The sequence below is a fragment of the Nyctereutes procyonoides genome, unplaced genomic scaffold (assembly GCF_905146905.1).
Source record: "Nyctereutes procyonoides isolate TBG_1078 unplaced genomic scaffold, NYPRO_anot_genome, whole genome shotgun sequence".
Classification (NCBI taxonomy): Eukaryota; Metazoa; Chordata; class Mammalia; order Carnivora; family Canidae; genus Nyctereutes; species Nyctereutes procyonoides.
Window position 1 is genome coordinate 35,124,014 of NW_026575047.1, and position 27,174 is coordinate 35,151,187.

The window sequence follows — 27,174 nt, forward strand, 5'->3', positions numbered from 1 at the left end:
AGGGCGCAATCCTGGAGACCCAGGATCGAATCCCACGTCGGGCTCCTGGTGCATGGAACCTGCTTCTCCCTCTGCCTGTGTCTCTGCCTCTCTCTCTCTCTCTCTCTCTGTGACTATCATAAATAAAAAAAATTTTAAAAAAATCTGGTTTTAGGCAAAGCTTCACCAAGTGTGAATAACTTTAAAATAGACTAAGAAATACTTTGTTGGCCTGCTTTACCAACTGGGTTTTCTCTGAACTTTTTAGATCATTCAAAAATGTCTAAAATTATTTCAGTGAAGAAATGGTCTTTTAAAACCAGGTCCTGAAGGTTAATGCAATCTGGATAGACAAATTCATCTAGATGAGGGTGCTCAAAAATACTCCTCCTATTAAAGCCACAGCAAAAGCTAAAATTCTCAGGACGTGTTAGTTGAAACAATAGGTCCAGGGCTGAGATGCTGCCAACTTCCATGTCTCTAGATGCCCTGCTGGCAGTCCGGGAAGGGGACCTCCTGTCCATTCCTGAAAGGAAGTTCAGTTGCCAAATCAGAAGGCAAAAAAAGGAGTATGGAAGGCTCTGTGAAACTGGCACCAGAGCATGCTCAGTTTCAGGCACTGAGAGTTATATTTGAAAAAAAGAAAAATCATTTAAATGTGAGCGCCAAGAAGACAGTGGATTTAAATCATTTTAAGAAATCTTTCAGGGATCCCTGGGTGGCGCAGCGGTTTGGCGCCTGCCTTTGGCCCAGGGCGCGATCCTGGAGACCCGGGATCGAATCCCACGTCGGGCTTCCGGTGCATGGAGCCTGCTTCTCCCTCTGCCTGTGTCTCTGCGCCTCATTCTCTCTCTCTGTGACTATCATAAATAAATAAAAAAAATTAAAAAAAGAAAAAAAAAAGAAATCTTTCATGATTAAGACCACTTAAAAATCTTGGACCCAAAACACGTCTAGAGAAACTACCCCTGTAGAAGACACCTAGAAAACCCACCGCAGGCGGCACCAGAACGGACAAGCTCACAGGGTACCCTCCTAGGTGCGGAGCAGCCCTGATTCCTGCAGACACAGGGACGCCCTAAAGGCCCAATCACGCCCCTAGGGAGGTAACAACGTGGCTCCACATGCAGAAACGACCTCCTGTAACGGGGACATGCGGCGCTGGCCGTCCTCACCCTCAACAGCAGCAGCCCTCGTGCTGAGACGTGAGGGAGAGGCAGCTCAGGAAGCACAGATGCCAAGAGCCAAATATTGCAGGTACATGCCCATGCTCCTCCACCCATTAATGTTCTTTTCAGGAGATTCCCAAGAACCTCTATGCACTGTGGAACTTGGATTTGGAGAAGGGACAGAAGAGTGAGGGCAGCAGTTCATGCAGGAAGATGCCCCCACCACCTGCGCCATCCCTTCGGCGGATGGGCCCCGTGCAGACCCTGGAGGAGACAGGGGCATGCTGGGGACCTGAGGCTCCTCTGGGCCTGTGCGTCCCGGGGCACAGCCCGTGCTGCCCAGGCCCGGCAGGTGCCCGCGCCCCCTCCAAGCTCTCCTGTGGGGTGGGCCCAGCAGTCTGCAAGCAGACCCCAGAGTAGGGGCGTCCCGGGGACCTGAGGTTCCTCTGCGCGCCCCTCCCAGGCCCAGCATAAGCTCGCGGCCTCTCCAGGCTCCGCTGTGGGGTGAGCCCAACTGCCAGCGAGCAGACCTGGAGCAGGGGCGTCCTGGGGACCTTTGTCTCCTCTGGGCCCCCGCGCGTCCCGGGGACGGGCCCGTGCTCCCCAGGCTCAGCAGGTACCCGCACCCCCTCCAGGCTCCCCTGAGGGGTGGGCCCAGCAGCCCCCAAGCAGACCCCGGAGCAGGGGTGTCCGGGGACCTGAGGCTCCCCTGCGCGCCCCCGGGTCCAGCAGGTGCCCGCGCCCCCCCCCAGGCCTGGCAGGTGCCCGCGCCCCCCCCACACCCCCAGGCTCGGCAGGTACCCGCGCCCCCCCCAGGCCCCGCAGGTGCCCGCCCCCCCCCCAGGCCCGGCAGGTGCCCTCGCCCCCCCCAGGCCCGGCAGGTGCCGGCGGCCGTGAGGGGGACGGTCGCGGAGCCCCGCCCCGGTGGCGGGCCGGGCGCCGAGTCCCCGCGGAGGCGGCGGCGCGCGATAACCCGGAAGTGGCGGCGGCGGCGGCGGCGGCGGCGGGCGCGGGGCGGGGCGGGGCGGGGGGGCGGCGCGCTGGAGCCATGGCCGCCGCCGCCGGCTTTGTGTGCCGCGTGCGGGCCCGGGCCGCCCGCTCCTCCGCCCGGTCGCGGGGCCGCCGCTGACCCGCCCCGGCTCGCAGCGCCGCGCCCGGGCCCCGCCTCCCGCCCGCCCCGCCTCCGCCTCCGCCGCCCGCCCGCCGCCCGCCCGCCCGGCCGCCGGCGGGGCTCCAGGCCGCCCCGATGCCCGAGCCAGGCCCCAGGATGAACGGCTTCTCGCTGGGCGAGCTGTGCTGGCTCTTCTGCTGCCCGCCCTGCCCGAGCCGCATCGCCGCCAAGCTGGCCTTCCTGCCGCCCGAGCCCACCTACACGGTGCTGGCGCCCGAGCAGCGCGGCCCCGCGCCCGCCCCGGCCCCCGCCGCCGCCGCCGCCGCCGCCGCCGCCGCCGCCGCCCCCGCCGCGGCCCAGCCGGCGCCGCAGCAGCCCGAGGAGGGCGCGGGCCCCGGCGCGTGCAGCCTGCACCTGAGCGAGCGCGCCGACTGGCAGTACTCGCAGCGCGAGCTGGACGCCGTCGAGGTCTTCTTCTCGCGCACGGCCCGGGACAACCGGCTCGGCTGCATGTTCGTGCGCTGCGCGCCCTCCAGCCGCTACACGCTGCTCTTCTCGCACGGCAACGCCGTGGACCTGGGCCAGATGTGCAGCTTCTACATCGGCCTGGGCTCGCGCATCAACTGCAACATTTTCTCCTACGACTACTCGGGCTACGGCGTCAGCTCGGGCAAGCCCTCCGAGAAGAACCTGTACGCCGACATCGACGCCGCGTGGCAGGCGCTGCGCACCCGGTGAGCCGGCGGGGGCGCGGGGGCCCGGGGGCCCGGGGGCCCGGGGGGCCCGGGGGAGGGCGGCCCCCCCCCCCCCCCCCTCCTCCTCCTCCTCCTCCTCCTCCTCCTCCCAGGCTGCGCGCCAGCTGGGCCCCTCCCGCCCCCGCCCAGGCCGCTGTGGATTCGCGTCTCTTCCCCACCCCTGGCCGCCTCCCGCCCCTCCCCAAATGCCCCCCCCCCCGCCCTCCGCTCCCTGCTGCGCGCGGACCCGGGAGGAGCCTGCTGGGGCACGCCTCGGTGCCTCCGTGCCCCCGGCGGCCCTTTGTGGCTCTGGTCGGCGCCAGTGGCGGCGTGGGGGTGCTCAAGCGCGGGGCAGGAGCAAGTTGGTTCGCGCTGAGTTTGCGTGAGCCGGCCGCCACAGCCCGAAGGCCCGCAGACCCAGGTGACCTTGGGCAAGGCACCGGAGCCTGTGGACCTCGGGCTGCTGCGCTGTGTACTCAGGGGCCAGTGCCGCGGTGGAGGTGTGCGGGGCGCATGGGCGGGCAGCCCTGAGGGGCCTGAGGGGCCTGAGGGGCCTGGAGGGGCGATGGGGGTGAAGTCTGCCTCCTGCTAGGCAAAGGAGCTGGCACCCTGCGGCCCGGAGGTCAGCTGCCGGCTGGCGGCCTGGCACCTTCCACAGAGCTCAGGAACAAGCCCGCGAGGAGTTGGGAGTCTTACGTGATGGGGTTTGGGGAATCGCTTGACCTTGAATTAGCATTCGCAGAAGGACTGGAAAGTATTCATTGAGGAAGGGCCTTTGATGTAGAAGGCCCAAATGGCAGGCAAGGTTCCCCAGCCCAGGGCCGGAGAAGCACGCAGAAAACTGGAGTTTTATTCTCAACGAAGGCATACATCTGGCAGGTGGGCAGGTCACCTCACCTGTTTGTGCTCTAGGTTTGGTATTTGTGACTTTTCCCCACCTGCCCCGGAGCAATGATGGTGAAAAAAACTGAGGTCATGTCTATAATGACATCTGATTTCTTCCATGGGAAGAGTCCCCAGGGTCAGTGCAGTTGGCAGGCTTCTGGCAATGGGCACTTAAATGTTTTTATCTAGGATGTGTTTACTTGGCTTATGCATGTCGCCAACATGAATGATTTTGTCTCCTTTTGTATTCTTAGGAGCCTACGCTCGTAAATTACCCTTTGTCTTTCTGGGAAAATGCCTTGTCCAACAGGAATGTATTTAGGCTTTAATATACATTGTTACCTGTGTTCTCTTGGAGTCCAGAAGGACTTCATTTGGATGATAATTTTTCGAAAATGGTTTGGGCAGATCAGAATATATCATATGTAGATACACTGAATCCAGATCCACAAGTAGTTGAATGCCACCTGTTCCAGTAAAGGGTTTCAAAACTGTGTGTCCTACACAGTCAACACATTGCTGTCACATACTGTTGCTAAAGGTATTGAGAAATAAGGGTTGGCATTAAATATTTTAAAAATGAAACGTTAAAATCCTATCTTGAGTATCAGGATGTGAGAATTTGTGTAGACCATTGTTCCTATGGGTGCATAACTATGTTAGAAGGAAAGTCTTTCGTATGGGAGGCAAGCCCTTTGCCCTGAGTATACAGGTGTGGCTGTGTTACAAAGTATGCTAGAGGTAGTTATTTCCTGGAGACTTTTGTCATATTTTGATTAATTAAGGGCATTGTTTTTGGATAAACGCTTCAATTGTGGAACATCTGATGATACATCTAAATTACACCTACTGTTTATTTAATTTGACATTAGAATTCACATCTAGATGGATTCACGCATCTGTAAAATGGGTAGAATGTAAGAGCTACAATGAGAGTCTTAGAATATGAAGAAACTTACAAATCATTTTGCCCTGTGCTTTCCACTGTTTGGACGGTGACCCCCCAGTAACACACACATGTCGTGTCTTGATCAAGCACACACATGTACATCAATATCTGTCTGTACACGTTTGTGACTGAAGCAAATGTTTCACAAAACCGTATTTTTTCCATGGGCAATTTGCATGGCATAATATATTCCCTCTTATTTCACATTAAAAAAAAAAAAGAAAAAAAAAAGAAGATGAAGAAGAAAGTGGGTTGCTAGCCACTGGATTTATTTCCTAACTTCTGGACACTGCTCTTCTGCATCCACCTCGTCTGGTGGAGGCCTAGGGAAGGTCATCTCACGGTGGACCAGCAGCCGGTCTCTTGGCTGCTGCTTGCATGCTCTTTCCCTCCGCCCCATGCAGACCTATTTATCAGATTTCTCAAGAGGTGCATTTATGTGTGTCAGTTGTTCTAATGACAGAGGAGTTACTGATTCTGGTGCCCTCACTGCCTGCGTGCAGCTGGCGCTCTCATTCTCTGTAGCTCCTGTGCCTTAACCTTGCCTGGAAGGTGCCCTGTTCTTTGCCCACTTATGGCTCTGTCTGTCCTTGCCCAGACAGGGGTGCCTTCCACCACCGGTACCCGTTCTGAGGCTGGGTTAGACCCCACCGCCCACCTCCGCCCCTGCCGTGTCATCTTTGGGGTCCTCTTTTCTGACCTCTTGGTTAAGCACGCTGCTCAAGATCCTGGAGGAAGAGACTGCCTTGTCTTGTGTGGTCTCCATCTCCAGACTTGGGTTGGCTCCCAGGAGGACTGTGGGTCAGGTGTGTGTGTCCATGCCGTACATCCCCCAGAGCACCTGGCCTGGGGCTGGCTCCCCTCCTCAGGATCACCTCTAGCCCCTTTTCCTTGTTGGAAACACTCAATCCCGTCCGGATCCTAGTGGGACTCCAAGACCCATTGTCTTGGGCTGTCTTCCTGGGCAGCTGGCGTTCCACCCCTTGACCTGCACTTATACTTTTTTACTGTGTCCTGTTATTTAATGGTCTTTCCCACTAAATTGAAAGTCCCTTGAGGCAGGGATTTCGTGTCAACAATGGCTTAGAATAACAGGTATGCATTAAATATTTGTTTAACGGATGGCACATATGGATGCCCCACGAGTAAATTAATGGGATAAATTTAGTTTTCCTGAGTTGGACTCTTACAGACAAGAGTTGGGTCTTATTTTACCTCCAAAGTTTTAATATCCATGAGTACAACTACAGACCGAAAAAGAGGGGGAGTGTTATGATGGATTGGCTTGAGGTCTCATCTACTTTGTATCCATTATATGGATGTTCTTGGAACAGGGAAGCAGTTGTATCGAACAGAAGAGTAATGATTACCCTTCCTTTATATTCCTCTCCATCTGTATTCATCCCCGGTCTGCAGCAGCCCCTGTGCGTGCTGTAATGAGCTGCCTGGTTCTTGATGGAGGACTTCCCACGTAGATAATGCTGAGTACGTGTACTACCCACATGCATGGGTGAGGGTAGCACGTCCTCTAAGTGGTGATGTGTGGTGAAGCGGGCAAGTAGTCTAAAATAAAGGTTTGGGGAGAAGTAAACTTGAAGGCAAGAAGGATGTTCATTGCTATTTGGCCAGCAGGTGATCATTTTAAGCATTTGAAACATTGGTAGGAAAGGTGTGGAATCTAAATAGGTTTGGAGGATCCAGAAAGAGTGTGGTCCCAGCATGGGAGAAGTAAGTTGGTGTCCTAGTCCGTTCAGGCTGCTATAAGGAGATACCACACTGAGTGGCCCAGAGATAACAGAAATTTATCCCTCACAGTTCTGGAGGCTGGAAATCTGAGATCAGGGCACCACCATTTCTGGGGTCCAGTGAGGACCTTCTTCCTGATTACAGACTGCGGGAACAGTTGTTCTTGGGCTGCTCTTATAAGGGCACTAACTCCACCAGAAGGGCCCCACCCTCATGACCTAACCACCTGCCAGAAGTCCCACCTCTTAATACCATCACTTTGGGAGTAAGACTTTAACATCTGAATTTTGGGGGAAGGGCTGCGAATATCTAGTCCCCCAGCAGGTGGTGTGGGAACAATGAGAGGAGGTTCTCTACTAGGGAACCTGAGCCTGATTGAAAGCTTGAAGGTTAGGATGTGCTTTACACTGTGTCACATCCCTTGTAAGTGTGTTGTCAATACAAGCAGTCGAGGGAATGCATTAGAATCCCTAAGAAATATTTGTAGAGAGACACTGAAGATCAGTGCAGCCTTATTGGAAAGTGGTGTTGTAACATGAGCCGGGGAGGTGATTACTCTGTGTGGGAAGAGCTGCCTTAGGCTTATGATTAAGCCTCTCAGCACCCATCCTCGTCCTCTGGGGGTCTCCTGGGATGCCAGCCAGTGCAGATGTTGTAGAAGGGGGACCTACCCAGGATTCAAGGTGTGAATCAAGCCAATTCACAAGTATAAACCCAAACAAGCAAATGACCCCAAGGATGAGGCGGCAGGGGGGTGGAGAGTATTTTGAAACGTTTTCATCTAGAAAGACAAGAGGGGGGCATTTGTGATTGAGTGCATCACCAGTGTTACCAGTGCCTCCAAGGAAGCTGTTGGAACCTTCCATTTGATGCAGAGACTGTGGGAGAGCCAGGCATTTGGTGACAGAGATGCTGACCCCATCAGAGAAAGCAAATGCAGAGAGAAGGAGGAATGATTTTCGGTGCCTCGGAGCCAGAGGCAACTTACAGAAGACAGTTTGTTTGCTTGACCAGTTCGCCGTGAACCGTTAGCCATATGTGTGTGTGTGCTTGTACCAGATGTGAGGGGACGAGGGCAGGGTCCCCTTGAGCATCACTAGCCCCAAACGCTTGCTTGCTTGCTTTTTCTTTTTTGCAAAAGGATGAACTCGATTTTAGAGACCTTTTTTTTTTTTTTCCCCTCCAGCCAGAAGGTCTCACACATTTATTCCTGAACCAACCTCCTGGTGTGGAGGCACAGTAACAGAAAAGAATCATTCCCCCAATAGAACACGTCTGTTGTTCAGGCGGTAGGGATGTTCACAGAGTGATAGGATAGGACCACGTGACCCTCATGCAGCTTTGATACGTGGGCCACCCCACGCGGGCGATGCCGGTGGACCCAGCCTGGTTCTCCTCTAGCGCCTCCTCTTGGAGTTCCGCCTGATTTTATTACCAATTTTCATCCGAATCCACTGGGGAACGGGACAGTTCTGGTTTTGCTTCTTGGCCAGGGGTCGCTTGATCCTGGAAGTCTGGTGAGAAGAAGAGGGACTGCTGGCCACATACACATCCATGGTGGCAAAAAGGAGTGATTTTAGAGGCATTTTGCCTACGTAACTACATGTTGCTGTTTTGTAACTTCTGTGTTTGTGATTCAGAGGATCTGTAGCTAGACCATCAGAAGTCCCAGGAAGGCTATAGTGGGTGCCCTGCGGGTGGGATCTGGCTGCTGGCTGTGAATGCTGTTTATCATTCTGACCTGCAGGAGCAGAGCAGGTCCTTTCCCGGGGAGTCAGAGCACGTCAGAAGCACGACTTTGCTCCCTGTTCCCTCAGAGGCAATACTGCGGTGCCTTTAAGGGCAGGATGCTTAGGATTTCTACCTGGGTTCGACTGGGGATGAGAAAAACAGAGGTGTTAGAAATAGTGGTGTATACGAGGCAAAAGCTCGGTGGTACTTCTGGAAAGGGGATAGAATACTGGCTTGCAAGTTGAGGCAGCCGATGTGAGATTATCTGCCTGGAAGAGTGTAACCCTTCCAAAGAGACTTGTGGGAGCCCAAGTGGGCGAAGTGTGTTTTGGGGTGTGCAGGCCACCTTACTTATCCTGGGCATCTCTTCCCTGCCCCCTCCGAGTGCACTTGTGCCCTGCGGCTCGCAGGGAGGGTTTTTCTCCCGCCCCAGCACACTCTGAGCTTTCATTCGTAGTAACTTCTCCATGGTTCTGTGTGGAGGGCCCGGCTATCTCTGGTGCCCCTGGGGCAGAAGATCCCAGGAGCTGCTGCATGTTTCTGTGTGAATGGGCCACTCCTCCCTGTTTTGTCTTCTGCAGTATTTGTGTTTATTCAGGGAGCTCCTAGGGGCTGGGGCCCTCCATGTGGAAGCACCTGTTTTCCTCTCTTCTTTCTGGAGGGGTCACTTCAGGGATGTCACCTCGAGGTCACTCAGTGTACTGCTGAGGTTGGGCCTTGCCATCTCCTACCGCTTTGGCTCGTCTCCTCTCTGCACATGTCACTTGTCTCCCCTGTTCTGTGTTGGTGATCCCATAGGAGACTCCGGAGCCGGCATAGGGTCCACAGCCTTCGTGGCAGGGCCAGAACACCCCTCTCCATTGTACTTTGCTTAAGCTCATGCTGGGACTATAAATCTCCTCTTGAAGAGGCCTGACTGCCTGGATACACTTAGGAGATCATTACTTGGCTGTTCGAATGACTTTTTTTTTTTCAGGATTGCTTTAAATAATAGGCTTCCTGATTTGTCTAAGAGATTTAATTTACAAAAGTTAGATAAGCACAGAACCTTTTGAGCTAGGGAAATTAGTTCTGAGGCTGGAACTCCTCTTAGTCCCTCATGTCACCTTGAACAGGGCACATCCCAAGAGAGAGACCGGGGCGGGGCCCTATTGCATCCGTTCCCCCCACACTTGCTGGGGTTGGTGGGGAGGGGTCTCTGCTAGCCAGGCTCCTGCCCCTCCTGGTTGCAGGGGGTGTGAGGCCTGGTCTCCACAGAGCTTCAGCCTCCACAGGACTCACTCTGATAAAAGAGCCTAGCCTTGAAGAGTAGCCCACAGTTGATTCCTTACAGCAAGTCAATAGAACAGGGACACCCTTGCCTTTTTGTGACCACATGTGTGGGCTACCGTGGCCGGGCTGGAGGCCACAGAGGCTATAGGAGAATTGACCTCCCCTCACTCATTCCTCTTGTCTCCTGCCCCATGACCAGTGGCCACTCTGGGATAGTGGGCTGCTGGTGGCCAGTGGCCGGTGGTGTGGACTTGCTCTGAGCGGCACGTGGGGCAGTGGCAAGTGGGCAGGCTAGGTGAAGGCGGCAGAGAAACAGGCCAGGGTGTGCAGGTGTGGCTTCTGAGCCGCTTCACATAGAGGTTCCCAGCTTGAGATGTTGTCGAGATTTATTTCTTCATTGAGGTGATTTACAGCCGTATTGATTTCTGGCTCCTATGTCAGAGGAACAGAGCAAGGATCTCTCAAGGGTGACCTGGTGAGGAATGTTCCTGCAAGTCTGAGCTTTCTCCGATGCTTTTGTGGCGAAGGGCAGAGGTTTTCAAGTCCTGCACACCTGAGTTCAGATCCTGCCTGTGCCACTCATTGACTGCTTGGCCTCAGGCAAGTTTCCTAACTTGTGGAGCTGTGATGGTGATGGTCAGACTCACTGTGTCAGTGCTAGTAAAATAATATTATCACTGTGTCAGGGACTCTAATGCAGTGCTTCCCACATCACAAGAGCACCACAAATGGGCTGTCATTATTGTTCACGATCATGAATAAAATTATCAGAGCTGTAATAACGAAATGTTCAGCTCATGCGGAAGGCCAGGCACTTAGATCAGAAGGAACCTTAAGGAACTTGCTTCCTTCCCCTCTCTCTGTAGACATAAACACCCGGGGCAAGCCTGGTTTGGTGACTGGGTGCAAAGGATGGCAGAGATGTCCTGGCTCTACGCTCGTCCCCCTGGTCTGTGGGGGATTTGTTCCAAGATGGATCGCACCAAACCTGTGTGTGTGTGCTTTCTCTTGGGTACACACACCTGTGATCGAGTCGAATGTGTAAACTAGGCACAGTGAGACATGTGCAGCGAGAACTCGTAATAAATAGGACACCCGTAGCAGTATCCCATCATGAAGGTTATGTGAACGTGTTCTCCCTCTCAAACTACCTTACCGCACTATACTCCCCCTCCTTCTGAGGATGGGAGATGATTCAGTGCCTGCACGATGAGATGACATGCGGTGCATGGCATAGGCATGGTGACGTAGCATGAGGCTGCCTGTGACCTTCTGACAATGCGTCAGGAGGATCATCCACTTCCCGCCTGCGGTTGAGCTGCAGTAACTGGAAACCCAGGCTCGGGGGTTTGGGGGTTATTGTATATGTTCCTATAAGGGGCAGAGGCAGTTTGAATTTATTCCTCTGGGCTCTGCGTCTCATGTTGGGGAACAGTCTGCATGAGCGTTTTAGATCGGATGGCATATCACTCACCAAAGTGTTTATGTGCCCAAAGGAGGCCTTGAAAGGAGGGGAGACTTTACCTGTAATCTAACACTTTGCACTTACTTTGCACACTGTCCGTCTCTTGCTTGCTGCACCATGCTGTTTGTAGGCCTAGCTCGTGGGTGCAGGGCGTGCATTCTGGCAGGAGCCAGAGACTTCTTGGGGCATAGAGTCCGGGATGGGGAGGACGAGAAGGTAAAACCCAGTCCCTATGCACCACTCAGGATGAGCTGGTTGCTCTTTGCTACTGGGATGACCTTCAATAGATAGCTGTCCTCCCCTTTTCCTAAAGTTGGCTCAGACACCTGAATCACACACTTCCTTTTAAAATATGAATGCTCCCATGATGCCTTGTACCTCAGATTCCCGTTGAGTTTTCAAGGCTCTGTGTAATGGAGCTCATTGATAACTTCCACGCTATCGATTTACTTGAGAGCGCTCAAGGACCGTGGCACCATGGTGAAACTGGAAACCTCTGTTTCCAGAAAGTCTAGGTCTTTCAGATTCAGTGCTCAGACGGCTCGTTAACAGTTGCCTATCAATTATTTGCTGAATCACTGAGGAGAGCCCTACCTCAAGATTATTTGTTAATAGAGCATGGCTTAAATTTTCCAATAAAAAAAGGAGCATAAAGAATCCTGGTACTGATTATTAGTTTATTACCTTTAGTTTACATTTTTTAAGTGGTTAAAATGAAACTTGGGCAGTTAGGTTGCAGGGGAGTGGGATATAAAGTGAGCCTGTATGCAGAATATATCCGCAGAGTGAGTTTCCAGACGTTAATTATAACTGCTAGCTAACCCCTCTGTTATTATAGTTAGTCATCAAATGAGAATTCCAACTTACCCAAAACTATTTTTAGTGATTGTCACGGATAGAACCAAACCGTGTGCAGTGATAATTATATTGCCTGCAAAGGTCTATATTGCCAGCACAAGCGTTTTGTTATCTGGGTTAACTTAAATATTTTGATTTATCCCTATTGTTGTAAATAACTCAAGGGTATTCTAAATTCTCTGTTTTTCATTGCATCCTTGTAAACCTGTATTCGTACCATTTTAGTTTATATGTATATATATGTGGAAAGGACCATTCACATATTAATCACGTCTATGCATGTTTTATGTTACATAACCAGGCGGGATGAAATAATTTTTTAAATGAACATGCTGCCATATGTTTAATTGGAAGAAGTTAGTTTTTCTCACTAAAACTTCAAGAAAACCCCAGAAAGAACATGATTATAGGAGAGGGAGAGCTTGGAGGCCTGCTGGGCAGCCCTGCTGCAGCTCAGAGTTGGCAGGTCGTAAACACAGCTCTCCATCTTTCCGATCACCCTTTATTGTTTCCGGGTCCACGTTGCAGGCTCCTCTCTGATGCCTTCCTGTCTGTCCACACATCTGGCCAGCCACGCCTTGCTGCAGAGCCTGCACACCTGGATCCCAGTGCCCTTTGCCAACCCACCCGTGCTGACTGCCCCACAGCTTACACATTCATGAACGCTGAGAGCCTGCGCCTCAACCTTGCCGTGGGTCCCCTCTGCCACCCTGTGTGGCTCCTCAGCCCCTGTCTGTGGCCACACCTTGTACCTGTCATCTCTGGCAACGCTCCACTGCCAGGACTTGGAATTATGAGATATCCTTTTCTGACTCAATCTCATATCCTGTTGGATCTGTTTATTTAACAAATGTATTAAGGGCCTGCCATGGGCCAGACATTCTTCCAGAACAAAACAAACACAAAATCCCTGCTGTTTGAAGCTTTCACTCACAGGGGGCAGATAACAAGGAAAAACAGTCATCCTAATAATTGTGTAAACAGCATTTGATTAGAATATGATAAACGTTATGGAGAAGAATGTAGAGCAGAGTAGGGAGATGAGAACCTCAGAGTGCCGGTGTGTGCAGTGCGGTTTTCAAAGGTGAGAATGTGCTTCATCTAGAGAATGACATCTGGCACAGCGCGGCGAGGGGTTAGCCATGTGGCTCTGTGCAGGAAGGGCCGCTGACAAAGGAAGGCTCTGAGGTTCATGGAACATCCCGGAAGCTGGTGTGGCTGGAGCGGGACCCTTGAGGCTCACAGCGGGAGCAGAACCCGCAGAAGGAGCCCCTGCAGTGGGCCGGGGGGCCGTCTCTGGCCTCACACACCATCACATGGGGCTTGAGCAGCATGCAGTGGGAGCCTTGAGGACAGAGGTGGCCGGATTTGGTGGGTTTCATTGGCTCTCCAGGATTGTGTCGATGATGAAGAATGGAGGGCCGGGTACCAGGAGGGAGGAAGAAAGACAGCTAGGATTCACCTGCAGGGTCGCAGCTCAGAGATGGTGGTGGTGTGGGTCAGAGTGCTGGCAGCAGAGGTTCTGAGAGGTGCTCAGATTTGGAGTGTTCTTGCAAAAAAAAAAAAAAATAGATCACACTCCCGTGGAACTAGGGCAACGCCACCTGTACACGAGGCCCTTGACGCCCTCGACGATCGTAGCATGTCACCAAGAGGGGCCGTGTGCACCAAGGACTTTGTGTTCAGCCTCAGGATCCCTTAGGTCCTAGGAAGGGAGGCCTTGGGTAGCTGCGGGTGGCATCTCAGCTTCAGGCGGAGGTCCCTCGCCTGTGCTGGGTGTAGATTGTGACCCGGCCCAGGGGCCCTGAGATCCTGCCCGCCACCTACCTGTCGCCATCCCCTGCTTGCCTGGCCTGCCTTCTGTGGGAGGAGGCCGGTTCCTTGAGCGACATCTGATGGTGGGACTGGCCCCAGCAGGGTGACCACAGTACAGTGAGGAGACTGAGCCCATCGGTCCTTCTTGTTGAGTCTGGGGCAGGAGCATCAATGTGGCACTCTCTGTCCCCACACAGGTGGGGCTGCTGCTTTCTGGTGTGTTTCCCTAAGACCCGGGGGAGGGGCCGTGGTCACTGGTATTGAGGGGATTTGTGTATTTCGTGTCAGCTGATAATGAAGAGGATGCAAAATTGGGAGAACAAGGTCCCTGAAATAACACGGGCTGCCTGTGTATGACCTTCACTCCCTCAGGATCTTGAGATCTGTATCCCTGCTCGGTGTCTTCCCCTGCTACACTGTTTTTTTTTTCTTTTTTTTTTTTTACTTTATTATTATATACGAGAAAAATAAAACATTAAAATTAAAATGAACCCCACACCCTTATCACCCACCTTCCGCAGTTACCAGCATCTGCCGTACTTGTGGCATCTGCAAACACCTCCACCTGCACCCCTTCCTTGATTCTGTCGTTCCTCTCCTATCCATCTCTTCTATGGTAAGAAAAATTCGCACCATCCAACTGCACATGTCCTATCCCAGCAGCCCGATTTCCCGGCAACATCTCGCTGTGTGGGTCAGCACTCAGCCATGGTGAAGAGCCAGCTGCAGAGCCAGGCTTTCCTCGTGTGCTGTGCACGTGTCCTGCCATTAGTGGGGTATGGATTGCAGTCCGAGAATAGATCTAAGGGAGACATTACATAGATTTCATACCAAATAGTCATCAAAGGAAAGGCACTGGAGTCTTGGCCATTGTTTTCAGCATCCGTGTTGTAAAGATAGATAGATAGGAACTCTGGGATGGGGCGGTCCCATTTATCTAGAATGAGTGGGGTGCAGTAAAAAAGATCACTGGTCTGGAGCTAGGAAGTGTGGCTCCTAGTCGGGTATTGACGTGCACCGACGTGTGTGGCCTGGGGAGTCGTGTACTGTGTTTGGGCCTCATTTTCTCTATTCATAAACAGGAGGTTTGCTTTCGATGTTGGTTTTGGTGTAACCATCACTCACTGAACATCTCCTTTGTGCAAAGCATATTTCCTACGTGATGTAATAATTCTAATCACATCTGTGAGGCAGGAACTATTGTCACCTCCATTTTATTTATTTATTTTTAAAGATTTTACTTATTTATTCATGAGAGACACAGAGAGAGAGACAGACATAGGCAGAGGGAGAAGCAGGCTCCCTCGGGGAGCCCGATGTGGAACTTGATCTCGGAACCCCAGGATCATGACCTGAGCTGAAGGCAGATGCTCAACCACTGAGCCACCCAGGTGCCCCATCACTTTCATTTTAGAGACTGGAAAACTGAGGACCAGGAGAGATAAATGACTTCCCCAGAGCCACACAGAGTGAAGAGGTGAGCCAGGATTCGGACTCCAGCAGCCTGACCCTGGGGCTCATATTCTACAGTCCAATGAAGTTCTCTACGTTAGTGACCTCTCAGGGTGAGGGGGGCTGAGCATCTTGGAAGGTGCTCCAGACTGTACATGGGGTGCCAAGGGAAAACACCAGAACTTACATTTCTGTTCATTATTTATTGCTTTTCAATGTCTGTCTTTTATTTTAAATGCTCATAGGATTTTATACAATGTTTTAAAACACTCACATATATAAGTCTGTGTCTATACATGTGTCAGAAATACAGCTCTCATTTTTAGCGGGGAGGTCACATGGTGAAAAGTTTAGACACCAGTGGTCTAGATTCACATTGAAACTTAGTATTTTTTGGATTTCTTTTCTTAGAATCCTAGGATCTGAGCACGATGAGAAATTTAAATTTTTAGAATTTTCAACCGTTCAACAATTCAAGTGCCTGATGTATGTCAGGTGCTGGGCCAGATGCTTGCTACAGTCTTTCATTGTTACTAGATCTTTTAATGTACCAAAAAAAAAAAAAAAAAGACACCCACAAAACCTTCAATTTGCATTTAAAAGATGACTTTGAATACCCTTGGAGAGACTCCCTCCGCCCCCCCCCATGGAATTCTGTACTTTTGCTAACAGTATTCTGAAGACAAAAAAAAAAAAAAGTCTCCTGAACCTTTGGAAATTAGTTGAAAGGAAGAGAAGAAATGATTCTTTTCTAGTGAGATGAGCGGTTCTGACTGCTTCGTCTTTCACATTGTGGATTCTGATAGGGATGATCATGCTCAGGGGGCTGGTACACAGAACCCTGTAACTTTTGGCAGAGATATCAAGGGCAAGGATGATGTTGCCAGACCACCAGGGGTTGACTCCTGCCTCTGTGGGCTCCGCTGGACTTCAGTTTCTTCTTCTGTAAAAGGGAAAAATGTTTGTTGTATATATAGTAGCATTTTAGGAATAATAAATGAACACATGTCTGCAAAGTGCTTGTATGTAAGTCTGACAAAGTGAATTTTTAAAAAGCTGCAGAGAAACAGAGAAAGAAATGCAAACATCAATAGTAAATAGCCTTTAAAGATTTGAGAAGTAGCAACCCACCATATTTCTGTAGGGTGTTGTGCCCCTTCCTATGCACCCTCCCTGTCCCTAAGAATAGTTCTGAGAGACAGGTAGGACAGAAGCTGTCACTTTCACGTGGTACAGTAGTTGAAGGAGGTTGAGGGAGAGGGGATGACTTACCTTAGCCTGTGTGGCTGTTCAGCCGCTGAGTGGGAGGCTTCAATGTATTTCTTTTCATTATTACATTTTTCCAGGGCTGCTTCTCTTAATTTGTTGCCATTAGTAGTTATGTTTGTAGTTTGCTCTCTGGTGATTTTGTCAGCCTGTAAATAAGGCACTGTGTCCAAATGGTCCAGCAACATGGTCTTTCCATATTTGACTCTTTTTTTTTTTTAAGTGCAGTTGAGTTTTGTTTCTCATTCCTCTGTTTATTGTCATTCCTGAAATGGGCTTTAAAGAGCCACAATGACCTATTTTAATAACATGGAACAGTGTTTTTTTCGTGAGCATTTAAACTTGGACCAGTTTTCCCTACTGAATTACAGGGCCTGTCTTTGTAGATGGGGAGTGAAAAATCCTTACAAATCCACCTGACGTGTTTATGGAGTCTCTGCAACGTGCCTTAGCTTCAACAGATAACCAAGGAAAGGCATTCTGATCCTCCAGGAGCTTGAATGATCATTGCAGGTAGCTTCCTGGCGCCAAGCCTACTCCTAGGATGTAGGATGTTTATCATAACCAGCTGCTCAAGAGCCTAATACTAGGCAGTTCTCAGGAGGGGCTTTCTGACCTAATCCTAGATGAGCTCGATGTGTTTCTTCTCAACAACCACAAGACAGCAGGTAAGAGAAGTCCTTGGAAACCCCCGTCTTTGTGGGTTTTTACCAGGCTTGAAAGTGAGGGGGTCTTTGTAACCCTGCAATAAGAAGACTCAGGCAGTAGGGTGAAGTTTGGAACATCTTTGGGGTTCTTGATAGAATGGATCCTGGTATAAGGCACTGTTCATAAGGAAAATCATCTTAAATTCTTCCCCCATCCTCCCACCCTATGGAAGTTGGGTCTTCTTGAATTATAGCCAGCAATATTAGGGGTTACAGTCATTTCTCTAGTTAACTGTGCTGTGCCCTATAAAGTCCATTGTGTTTATCAGTAGATTTTAAGGTGTTAGCCCTTCCCTTGCTAGGAAAGCCAGTAGAGTGTACAGTCAGATGATCCTTGGAAGGGATATGAGAATTGAAAGAATCCACTTGGTCCCCAGTGCCAGTCTGTGGTGGGAAGACACTTATACTCATCCACTTTTACTTCATACAACTGTAGTTTCCTGAAGCCAGATGTTTTTAATAGGTCCAATATTGCTAAGACAGTCTGGTCCTGTCTCACCCCCACTCACTCCAACCCCCTCCAGTCCCCAGGCCCCCACCTACCTGAATCCTGGATTTCTCTCTGCGGGTAATTCCTTGGTTACTGATAGCCATTCAGTCTCACATGTTGTCCAATAAATAACTAAATTAATATCTGAGTATCAGCAGTTGAATTTTTCTAAGGACAGTTTTTCTGTTAATTTTTGGTTTCTGCTCCACTTAACATCCATCAGATACTTGGAAAGCACTATCACTTAAGTTCCAGCAGGGCAAAGGCGGCATCTTGTTCACATCTGAATTCCCTGCAGTGTCTAACACCAGGTAGAACCTCAATAAATGTCGGCTGCATTAAATTCTTCTCTTACCTAATCACCTTTTTTTTTTATAGACTAAACATACCCACATCTTTTGATCATGCTTTCGTTATGTGAGCATCCAGATCCTTCACCATTGTGGCTCTCCTCTCTGGACACTTTCTGGTTTAGTGACATTTCTGAGACAGATCCAGAGTTCCCACCAGTACTTCAGACGTGGCTTAACCACAGGGCAGTGCATCGGACCTGCCTCTCCCGTGGCCTAGACTCGCCAGTTAATACAGTCTGCTGCTGCATATACATGCATTCCCGAAAGTATGAGATCAAGCTGAACGGTAGACTTACATGTTATGAGGAAGATTTTATTCACTGAGAGTTCATTCAAAAACATACTTCCTGGGGATCCCTGGGTGGCTCAGCGGTTTGGCGCCTGCCTTTGGCTTTAAAATCTAAAACAACAACAACAAAAAAAAAAACAAAAAAAAATTCCCTAATTATCTGTTTTCAAAGTCTTTTTTTCTTGGTCCATTGAGGCATTCTGCTTGGGAGAGTATATATTACACCCAGGATTTTCCCTCCTGTGTGTTTTTGTCGTCTTCGTGGGCAGTGATGCCAGCCGAGGTGGTCAGTTACGTTGAAGCCAAACTGGCAGGGCACAAGCAGATTATTTCGCCATCTTTCTCTAAATCTTTGAGTTGTTCATCAAACCTGGGGTATGACCACCCCACACGTGTTTAACCTATGAGGTTCACAACAATTTTCCCAGCTCTGTGATCATCAGTGATCTTAAATTCGCCAGTGTATGGGTTGTCATCATAGTTGGAAACCGGACATGACTTTGGAACATGGCCTAATAGGAACCTGGTGTTTGTCTCTCTTCTTGTCATTGTTGGTGCTCTTGAGAGCGTCTGCCAAGACATTCATACATGCCGTTTTAGTGGCCCGGAAAGGTGGAGGAAAGCACTTGGTCTTTTTTATTTTCATTTTCATTTGTTTTTAAATATTTTATTTGTTTATTCATGAGAGACACAGAGAGAGAGGCAGAGACACAGGCAGAGGGAGAAGCAGGCTCCATGCAGGGAGCCTGACATGGGACTCAATCCCAGGACTGTGGGATCATGCCCTGAGCTGAAGCCACCCAGGCGTTCCCACACAGTCTTTCTAGTTTTTCATACATGTTCTTGAAGTACTTTTTTTCTTTGTAGTTGAACACACCATATCTTTGTCAGCCAGAGGCCAGTGAACATTTGATGGAGGAAAATACAAAAACAAAACAAAAACAACAAAACACAAACAACCCTCCAAAGCTCTGGTACATCTAATACTTGTCATCTTTGTGTCAACCACGAGGCTTGTGCTTCTTATCAATTTTAGTACTTCTGTTTTTTACATCTTCCACTCATTTCATAAAATAAGAGCAAAATGCACTAAAACAATAGATTTAAAATCTTTGTCAGCTGACCACTTTTTCTTTAGAGCACACAGGGCTGAATTTGGGTAGGAGGCCCCACAGTCTCCCCTTCTCTTGGTTTCTGAAGAGTGTAGGATGCTCTTGAGCAGAATTCCTACCTAGTTGCAGTAAAACATTTGGGTGATTTCATAAGTCCTGCCGAGTGATGATGCTGGTGGCCTGACTGGAGGCTCAGCGTGTACCATCACGTCGTGTGGTTTGGGCACTGTGATTCATGGATTGTCGGGAAGGTGGCATCAGCTGGGAGTATAGGATGCTCTGGAGTTGGCTGTTGCCACTGTCCTGACAGCCCCCTCAGTCTTGTGCCTCACTTAAAGCTTTTGATTGCCTTTAAGACCCTCCCCACAAGTTTGGTGGTTTTTTTTCTTCATGTGTATTCTTGCCAGATCAGGTCTCAGGCTTGTAGTCTAGTTGCCTTCAGCTTTGAAGATTTTAAATGCTTTCTTGTAATTTTAAGCCACGTACTTTGTCTGTCAATATCTCCTTGGCATTGATCTTATTAATATTCAGTCTTGATTTTTAGCTCAAATCCTTAAATGTAATTGCTGTAAATTAGCAGCTGGTGACTTGGAGGCCGGTGGCACCGTGCCAGAGTGGTGGCATCACTGTGCTCCAGCTGGAGGCGTGGTTGATCTGTCAAGGGCAGTGTAACTTTGCCAACAGGTCTGAGTCGTGCCTTCGTTTTGTGTCCTCAAACAGTTGTGCCTGGTGCGATGCAGGGTCAGAGTACCCTGCTCGTTTAAGCAAAGAAAGAGAGCCTTTGGAGTGCCCCTGGGCTATGTGCCCCAGTACATACGGTAAGATTCACAGTAGGCACCAAGTCATGCCAGAATGCCAGTGAGAAGACTTAGAAAAACTTAACATGAGGGATGCCTGGGTGGCTTAGCAGTTAAGTGTCTGCCTTCGGCTCAGGGCATGATCCTGGAGTCCTGGGATAGAGTCCCACATTGGGCTCCCCACAGGGAGCCTGCTTCTCCCTCTACCTGTGTCTCTGCCCTCTCTCTGTGTCTCTCATGAGTAAATAAATTAAAATCTTAAAAAAAAAAAAAAAAAAGAAGAAGAAGAAGAAAGAAAAACTTAACTTGAGAGGTAGGTAACATTTCAGTGGTGAAATTCAACATTTTGGCTCAGATAATATGTGCACAGAGTAATAAATCACACAAGAGATTGTGACAAAAGCAGCAGTTGCTCCACTTCCCCCTGGACCTTCCAGCACCTGGGAGGGACCATGGACAGTGCTTACTGACTTCCTGCTGAGAAACACAAGGATTTTTCTGAGTTATCCACCCCTGCTGACTTTTGCTGTTTTCAGAGTTTGGTGGTTACCTGGTCTTCGTTGGCAGTGTTTGTGATCTCAGGAAATAAGCATTAGCTCCCATCCTGCCCCATCCACTCTAGTGGGCCTGCCACCTGCTCCCTGCTCCCTACCAGCCTGCCTTTCACTGAGAGCTGCAGGTCCACCTGCAAAGCCCCTTCTAGCATGGCCTCTGGTACCCCGACCTACCTACCCCGCAGGTCTCCCTCTGCCTCTCGTGGTCTCCATCTCTTCATCTAGTTCATTGGGCATCCCGGGAGGTCTCTCCAACCTTGAGTTCTGGCCTCTGAGTTTGATTTTCTGGGTGAGTGTTGTTCTTCATGCCTGCATTCATTGTTACCCCTTGGCTTCCCTTTTTCAGAGCATCCTGTTCTTGTTTTGTGGGTATATGTTCTCAGATCTGTGTACTTTCTTTTTTAAGTCTTAAATGCTGGGCCCTTATTTGTCAGTTGGTTGGCTCTATATTAGGAGCTGGGTCTCTGGCTCAGACTCAGGTTGAATCCTGGCTTTACCTTTTCCTGGAGGTAACATACTTTCATAAGAATAATGGCAGCTACCTGCTAAGGGTGTTGAGGGTAGGTGGAGCCAGCACCCACAAACTTTTTAGAATTTGTGCCCGGGGTGCAGTGCATGGTCAGTACACGTTAACTGTCCTCCCCATCACACTGAAGGAAGGAGAATCAGGTCATCAGGCTGGGTGTCCTCCACGAGGCACGAGCAGATCTGCTCCACCCTGGTCCTCTCCTCGAGCGGGGAGTCAGCTTGGGTGAATTCCCTGGCGGCCTTTCTGTTTGGGTGGAAGGAGACCTCCCGTGCCAGAATGAGGCTGACTGTACTCGAGGGCAGTAACCAGTAGTCTCAGCTCATCCCGAGGCCCTTCACGTCTGTTCGGCAGGCGGGGGCCCGTGGTTCCATGTGAATCTCCCCTCAGACCTTCGGTGGTCACTTGTCTTTAGTTGTATACTGGTTTTGAACCAGAAGCCTTCCTGTGATCCGCGTGGCTCCCACTTTCTGCATCTCATGTATCCTGGACAACTTTCTCCACTCTGTGCCATCTATCAGGACATTTCCATTCACCTCCTGTCACCTAGAAATGCACTGAGATCTTTCGTCCTCTGCTTTTGCCCCATCCTCCTATTTCTCTCTCTCTGTGGTGGCAGGCTTATTCCTTTTTTTTTTTTTAATTTTGTTATTTATTTATTCATGAGAGACACAGAGAGAGAGGCAGACACACAGGCAGAGGGAGAAGCAGGCCCCATGCAGGGAGCATAATGTGGGACTCGATCCGGGACCCCAGGATCATGCCCTGGGACGAAGGCAGATGCTCAACCACTGAGCCACCCAGGCGTCCGAGGCTTATTCCTTTTTGGAGGTGCATGCTGGGGTTCAGGGTGGCTGGGAAGCAAACGAATGGGCTTGGGTTCTCATTTCAAACTAGTGGCCAGAGGAATCTTTTACATTACAGCTTCATAAATCAGTATTTCTCACTGTGAGTTGCCAAGCTTGTCATGTGCGCTGACCAGGGCTGCTCGATCACAGGACCCGTGGGCACTGATCACGTCGCAGCCTGTGTGAATGGCACCCCCAGAGCTGCCCTGAACCCAAACACGGCCCATGCACTGCAGGGGGAGCCTCTGCATGCTTGGGATCTTTGTGTGATTTGGTAATGCGGAGCCCTTCTAGTATGACCTGCTGTCCTGGAGTGCAGGAATGGCTAGATCATGCTGCTAGGGCCTCTGCTCTTTGTATCTTCTTGAATTGTCACAACCCAACAAGAATTCGCCTTGGGTTGCGTTGGGAATTCAAAAACTAGGGGGATCCCTGGGTGGCCCAGTGGTTTAGCAACTGCCTTCGGCCCAGAGCATGATCCTGGAGTCCAGGAATCCAGTCCCATGTTGGGCTCCCTGCATCGGGCCTGCTTCTCCCTCTGCCTGTGTCTTTGCCTCTCTCTCTCTCTCTCTCTCTCTCTCTCTCTCTCTCTCTCTCTCTCTGTGTGTGTCTCATGAATAAATAAATAAAATCTTAAAACAAAAAAAAAAAACAAAAAAAAAACAAAAACAAAAACTGCATCTTGTCAGGGGCCCAGAGTTGACTGGACAGAGCCAGAGCACACAGCAGATGACTAGCAGGAGACACTTTGATAATTTTCAGTGAGAAATGTGAGGTAAAGCGGGTATTTGCTCTGGCTCTGTGTAAGTAAAATTCAAGGCAAGCCAGATTACGGGAGTTCCTTCGGGCATCCGGAGTCACCACAAAGGAGTTACATCTAGGTGAATAACACTAGTCCCTCCTCATCCCACAGGTGAGGTGAGCTGGACATTCACCTGTCAGGGATGCCTGACAAAGTTCATTTTAGATGATTTTTAAAATAAAGTGTTGGAAAGTATTCTGTGTATTATGTGCCACATGGCTTCTAAAAAAGCCAAGGCCTTGGGGCACCTCGGTGGCTCAGTGGTTGAGCATCTGCCTTTGGCTCAGGTCCTGATCCTGAGGTCCTGGGATCAAGTTCCACATCCGGTTCCCCACAGGGAGCCTGCTTCTCCCTCTCCTTTTGTCTCTGCCTCTCTCTGTGTGTCTCTCATGAATAAATAAAATCTTTTTTAAAAAATGATAAAAAGCCAAAGGCTTGAAACAAAACAGGTTAACCCTGTTCAGACAGGGACCAACAAGAAGCCACAGCCCGAGTCAGGGCTTGAGAGGTCCAGAGTGGCCTGGTGGGTATTATTTGAAGGGCCTAAACTTATAACAATTTGTAATGAGATATTTCTAAATATTTTATGCATTTCTTTTCCATCCTAAGCGGAAAATAACATTGTTGAGGTAGGGTCATAACTATGAAGATTGGGTTTTGTATACATAGTGATTGACTTGTGTCTTGTGAATAGTCTATAAAATACAAAGTGAGATAAGTTACAGTAAGGGAAGAATAAAAACATGGCTAGAAACATAAAATGGAACCAAAAATGGGGTTTAAAATGCCTTCCCAGAGACCTGCTGGCTGCTCCATTCTGCCTCTGCTGGGGCATTGGCCTCAAGCCCTGTGGGTCTGGCGGGGGGGTCACGGGTGCCCCTATGTTATGCGCTCTGGAGTGCTTTCTTTTTTATTTTCATCCTCTCAATATTATTTTAATTTTTTTCTTGTTTTGAGTAGGTTTTAAGGTGGGGAGAATAGAGAAACATGCCTTTCCTTTCCCTGCTTTTATTACAAATCCCATTATTGGTCTTTTAAATCCCATACCACACAGTGTTTCCTTGTTAGCTTAGTTATATAACCCCTATTATTGTGTGTTGTCTTCTGGGTTCTGGGAGAATGACCAGAGTCGGCCTCGGAACAGGAAGGAAGAGACCCTGAGGTGCAAAGGAGACGTGCTCCAGCAGCACCTGCTGTGCATGGGGTTCTCGCTCAGGGCTGTGGGTGCTCCTGGGTTCAAGGTACAAGGTTCTGTCCCATAGGGGACAGACACAAGGAGGATTGGGATGTAGCCAACCCAAACCCGCCCCAGACAGTCTCTCTGTATGCACAGGAAGCCGTCTCTGCCGTTTCTGAGAATTAACAGAGCCTTGGAAGGGAGACTGTCTGCAGTCTTTGCTCCCTCGGATGTTCTCGGAGAAGGAAGGGCTCTGGCAGACAGGGAAGTCGAGGATTCCTGCCCCGTGCTGTTAGCAGGGGTGGGCATCAGCATATTCAGTAAACTCTGTTTTTCACATTCCAGTTTAGTGGTGCTTTCGATTTGGGTGTTTGACAGTCATGATGTTGATGATGATTTTATTATTATTTTGCCTTTCAACACCCATGGTCTCATCATTACTTTTTACCTAGCCTGTCATTGGTGTTCTGACATCTGCTTGATTCAAGAGTTGCATGGAAAAATGTTTCCTGTATCTTTTAATTATTATTTTAATATTGTTCCTCCTGTCTTGGTTAATTGCTTCTGCTTTTGTTGTTGTCATTTGCATTGGAGTCAAAGACTGTGTCCTAGGGATGCCTGGGTGGCTCAGTGGTTGAGCGTCTACCTTTGGTTCAGGTCATGATCCTGGGGTCCTGGGATCGAGTCCCACATCAGGCTCCCCGAAGGCAGCCTGCATCTTCCTCTGCCTATGTCTCTGCCTCTCTCTGTGTCTTTCATAAATAAATAAATAGTCTTAAAAAAAAATTAAAAAGACCATATCTTAGCCCTCACCTACTTTGATTCCTAAGATTGGTACCTTTTCAGAATTTGTAGAATCTCTTTATAGGTCTTGTGATTTTTCTCAGATCACCTGTTCACCCTTTATAGATGTGGGTGTGGAGTTAGGGGCCAGGCCGGGCGACCTCCCCTAGTGCATTGGTGAGGGGCTGGGGTCGCTGGTCCTCCTGTGTTCCTGACTACCCCTGGCCACCAAGGGGCTGAGAGGCAGCTGCCACCCCTTCCTGGCCATTGAGGGAGACACGGAGACATGGGGCTCAGAGCAGAGGGGCTCAGCTTTGGAAGCAGGCATCTGGTGTGGCTTCAGAGCCTGGCTCTGCTACCTACCAGCCTGGCAGCCTTGGTGATTCCCCTCACTGCCATGAACTTCAGTTTAAAGACACGGATGCTAGCACTTTGTGGGTTGTTAGGATCAGAGGTAAGGTAGGTAGCAAGTATGTCCTTTTGCTGTGTGCCACACACACTCTAATGATGAATAAGAGCCAGCCTGCCGTTCAGGAGCTTGGCCTCCTGGTGGTTCCTGGCTGTTGTTCACACGCAGCCGTGACCCAGCCTTCCTGCAGTGAACACCTGTGGTCTGGCCTTGTTGGGTGTGATTTATGACCTGGTAGGGCTGAGCCTGTGGGAGCAAGTGACCAGGATGAGAGGGGCCCAATCCCCTCAGAAAGTGAGTTCACGGGTCCTGAGCCCACAGATCCCAAATCCTGACTCTGATGCCCTATAAGAAGGCCCAGAGGCATTGAACTCACCAGGACATTGGCTCGGAGGTGATGTAGTTGTCTTTGGATTTCGGATCTGTTGGTAAGGGGAGTGTGTTAGGCCCAGATCTGCCTCTGCCATATCTTTAAAATCAGGTATTCTTATTTTAGAATAAAAACCGCCTGTATAAACAGACTGTGAGATTATACACAGTCTGAGGGGCAGAACTCAAGTCCTCCTTGTTCATTCTTTTTTGTTTTGTTTTTAAGATTTTATTTATTTATTCATGAGAGATACAGAGAGAGAGAGAGAGAGAGGGAGAGAGAGGCAGAGACACAGGCAGAGGGAGAAGCAGGCTCCATGCCAGGAGCCCAACGCGGGACTCGATCCCGGGTCTCCAGGATCACGCCCTGGGCAGCGCTAAACGGCTGAGTTACCCGGGCTGCACCTCCTTGTTCATTCTTGTACCTGGGAGTGGGGGGTACATGACTCCTTTCTCTGATTCCTGGAAAGCCCCCAGAGAGAAACTGGTCAGCGTGTGTGTATGATGTCAGCAGGACAAAGAAAAGCTCAGCTGAGGTATTTTCTATATGACACTTGATTCAGGTGCTCACATGACAGAAATGTATAACCCTGCTCATAAATTCTGCTTTATGCTGAAGAAGTAGCAAGTATTAAATGGTATTGAAATGTTAATGTTTTCCTAAATGTTTTGACCATATTGTTTCACATTTTCTTTTAAATCTGAAGAATTCTAATATGTGGTAGAAGGTGAAAATAGGCTTCTTTTCCAAATGAAAGTGCATACAAGTAGAGCTATGGTGTTGAAAATTTTTTAAATACTTAATAGGAGATTTTGTATCATTTTGATTTCTTCCAAGTTTTGATGAAAAACACAATTCCTGACTAATTTGAAAATCTGTAGTCAAATCCTCCTCTTCTGAATTGCTTTGCTTTGGTGGAAACTCCCAAACTCATGGTGAATTGTCAATAGGGAGTCAGGTGAATTAGGAATAATTAGGTGGGAACATCCTAAGGCTGAAAGAAGGGATTTGAAAGTTCAGTATGTCCAATGCCCCTTGGTGTCCTGGATCAAATTTGGAAGAATGGGACCAGCTGAGGTCCAGTGAGATGAGGAGGAGGAAGAGGAGGAGGAGGAGGAGGGATCCCAGCAGGCCAGCTGACCAGGAAGAGGGTGCCTGCTGCAGTAGTGGTAACAGCTGGGATGGGGGAGAGTCAGGGTGAGTGCCCCAGAGCAGACACATGGAGGTCATCGATAAGCCTGCCCTGGGGGAGTGGAATCCACTGGATGCATGGGCTCCCTGCCAGTGGCCTAGCCCACCCTGGCCTCCCTGGGTTCCCACAGGGTAGGTGAGGAGGCAGGCCCATGCATCTGAAGTGTTTGCAGTGACAACATGGTTTTGCTTTGGAATAAACCCCTGGTCGGCGTCCGTCCCTGCTGGCAGTGTCATCAGCAGAGGTCTTGTATGAAGTCCCTCAGTGTCTGAAACAATCACATAGGAGAATCTCAGTCTTGCACACCCCGCCCAGGAGAAGCAGCGACTTGAG

At 49.8% G+C, this 27,174-nt stretch overlaps 1 protein-coding gene across 1 annotated transcript in view; it reads left to right on the plus strand.

The window, feature by feature from the left end:
* The first annotated feature begins 2,345 nt into the window (after window positions 1-2,345).
* ABHD17C (abhydrolase domain containing 17C, depalmitoylase) overlaps window positions 2,346-27,174 on the plus strand; it is a 47,032-nt gene continuing 22,203 nt past the window's right edge. Inside the window, exon 1 of the mRNA XM_055326645.1 lies at window positions 2,346-2,993. Within this exon, the coding sequence (XP_055182620.1) occupies window positions 2,395-2,993 (599 nt within the window). The 5' untranslated portion in view covers window positions 2,346-2,394. The remainder of the gene's footprint in view (window positions 2,994-27,174) is intronic.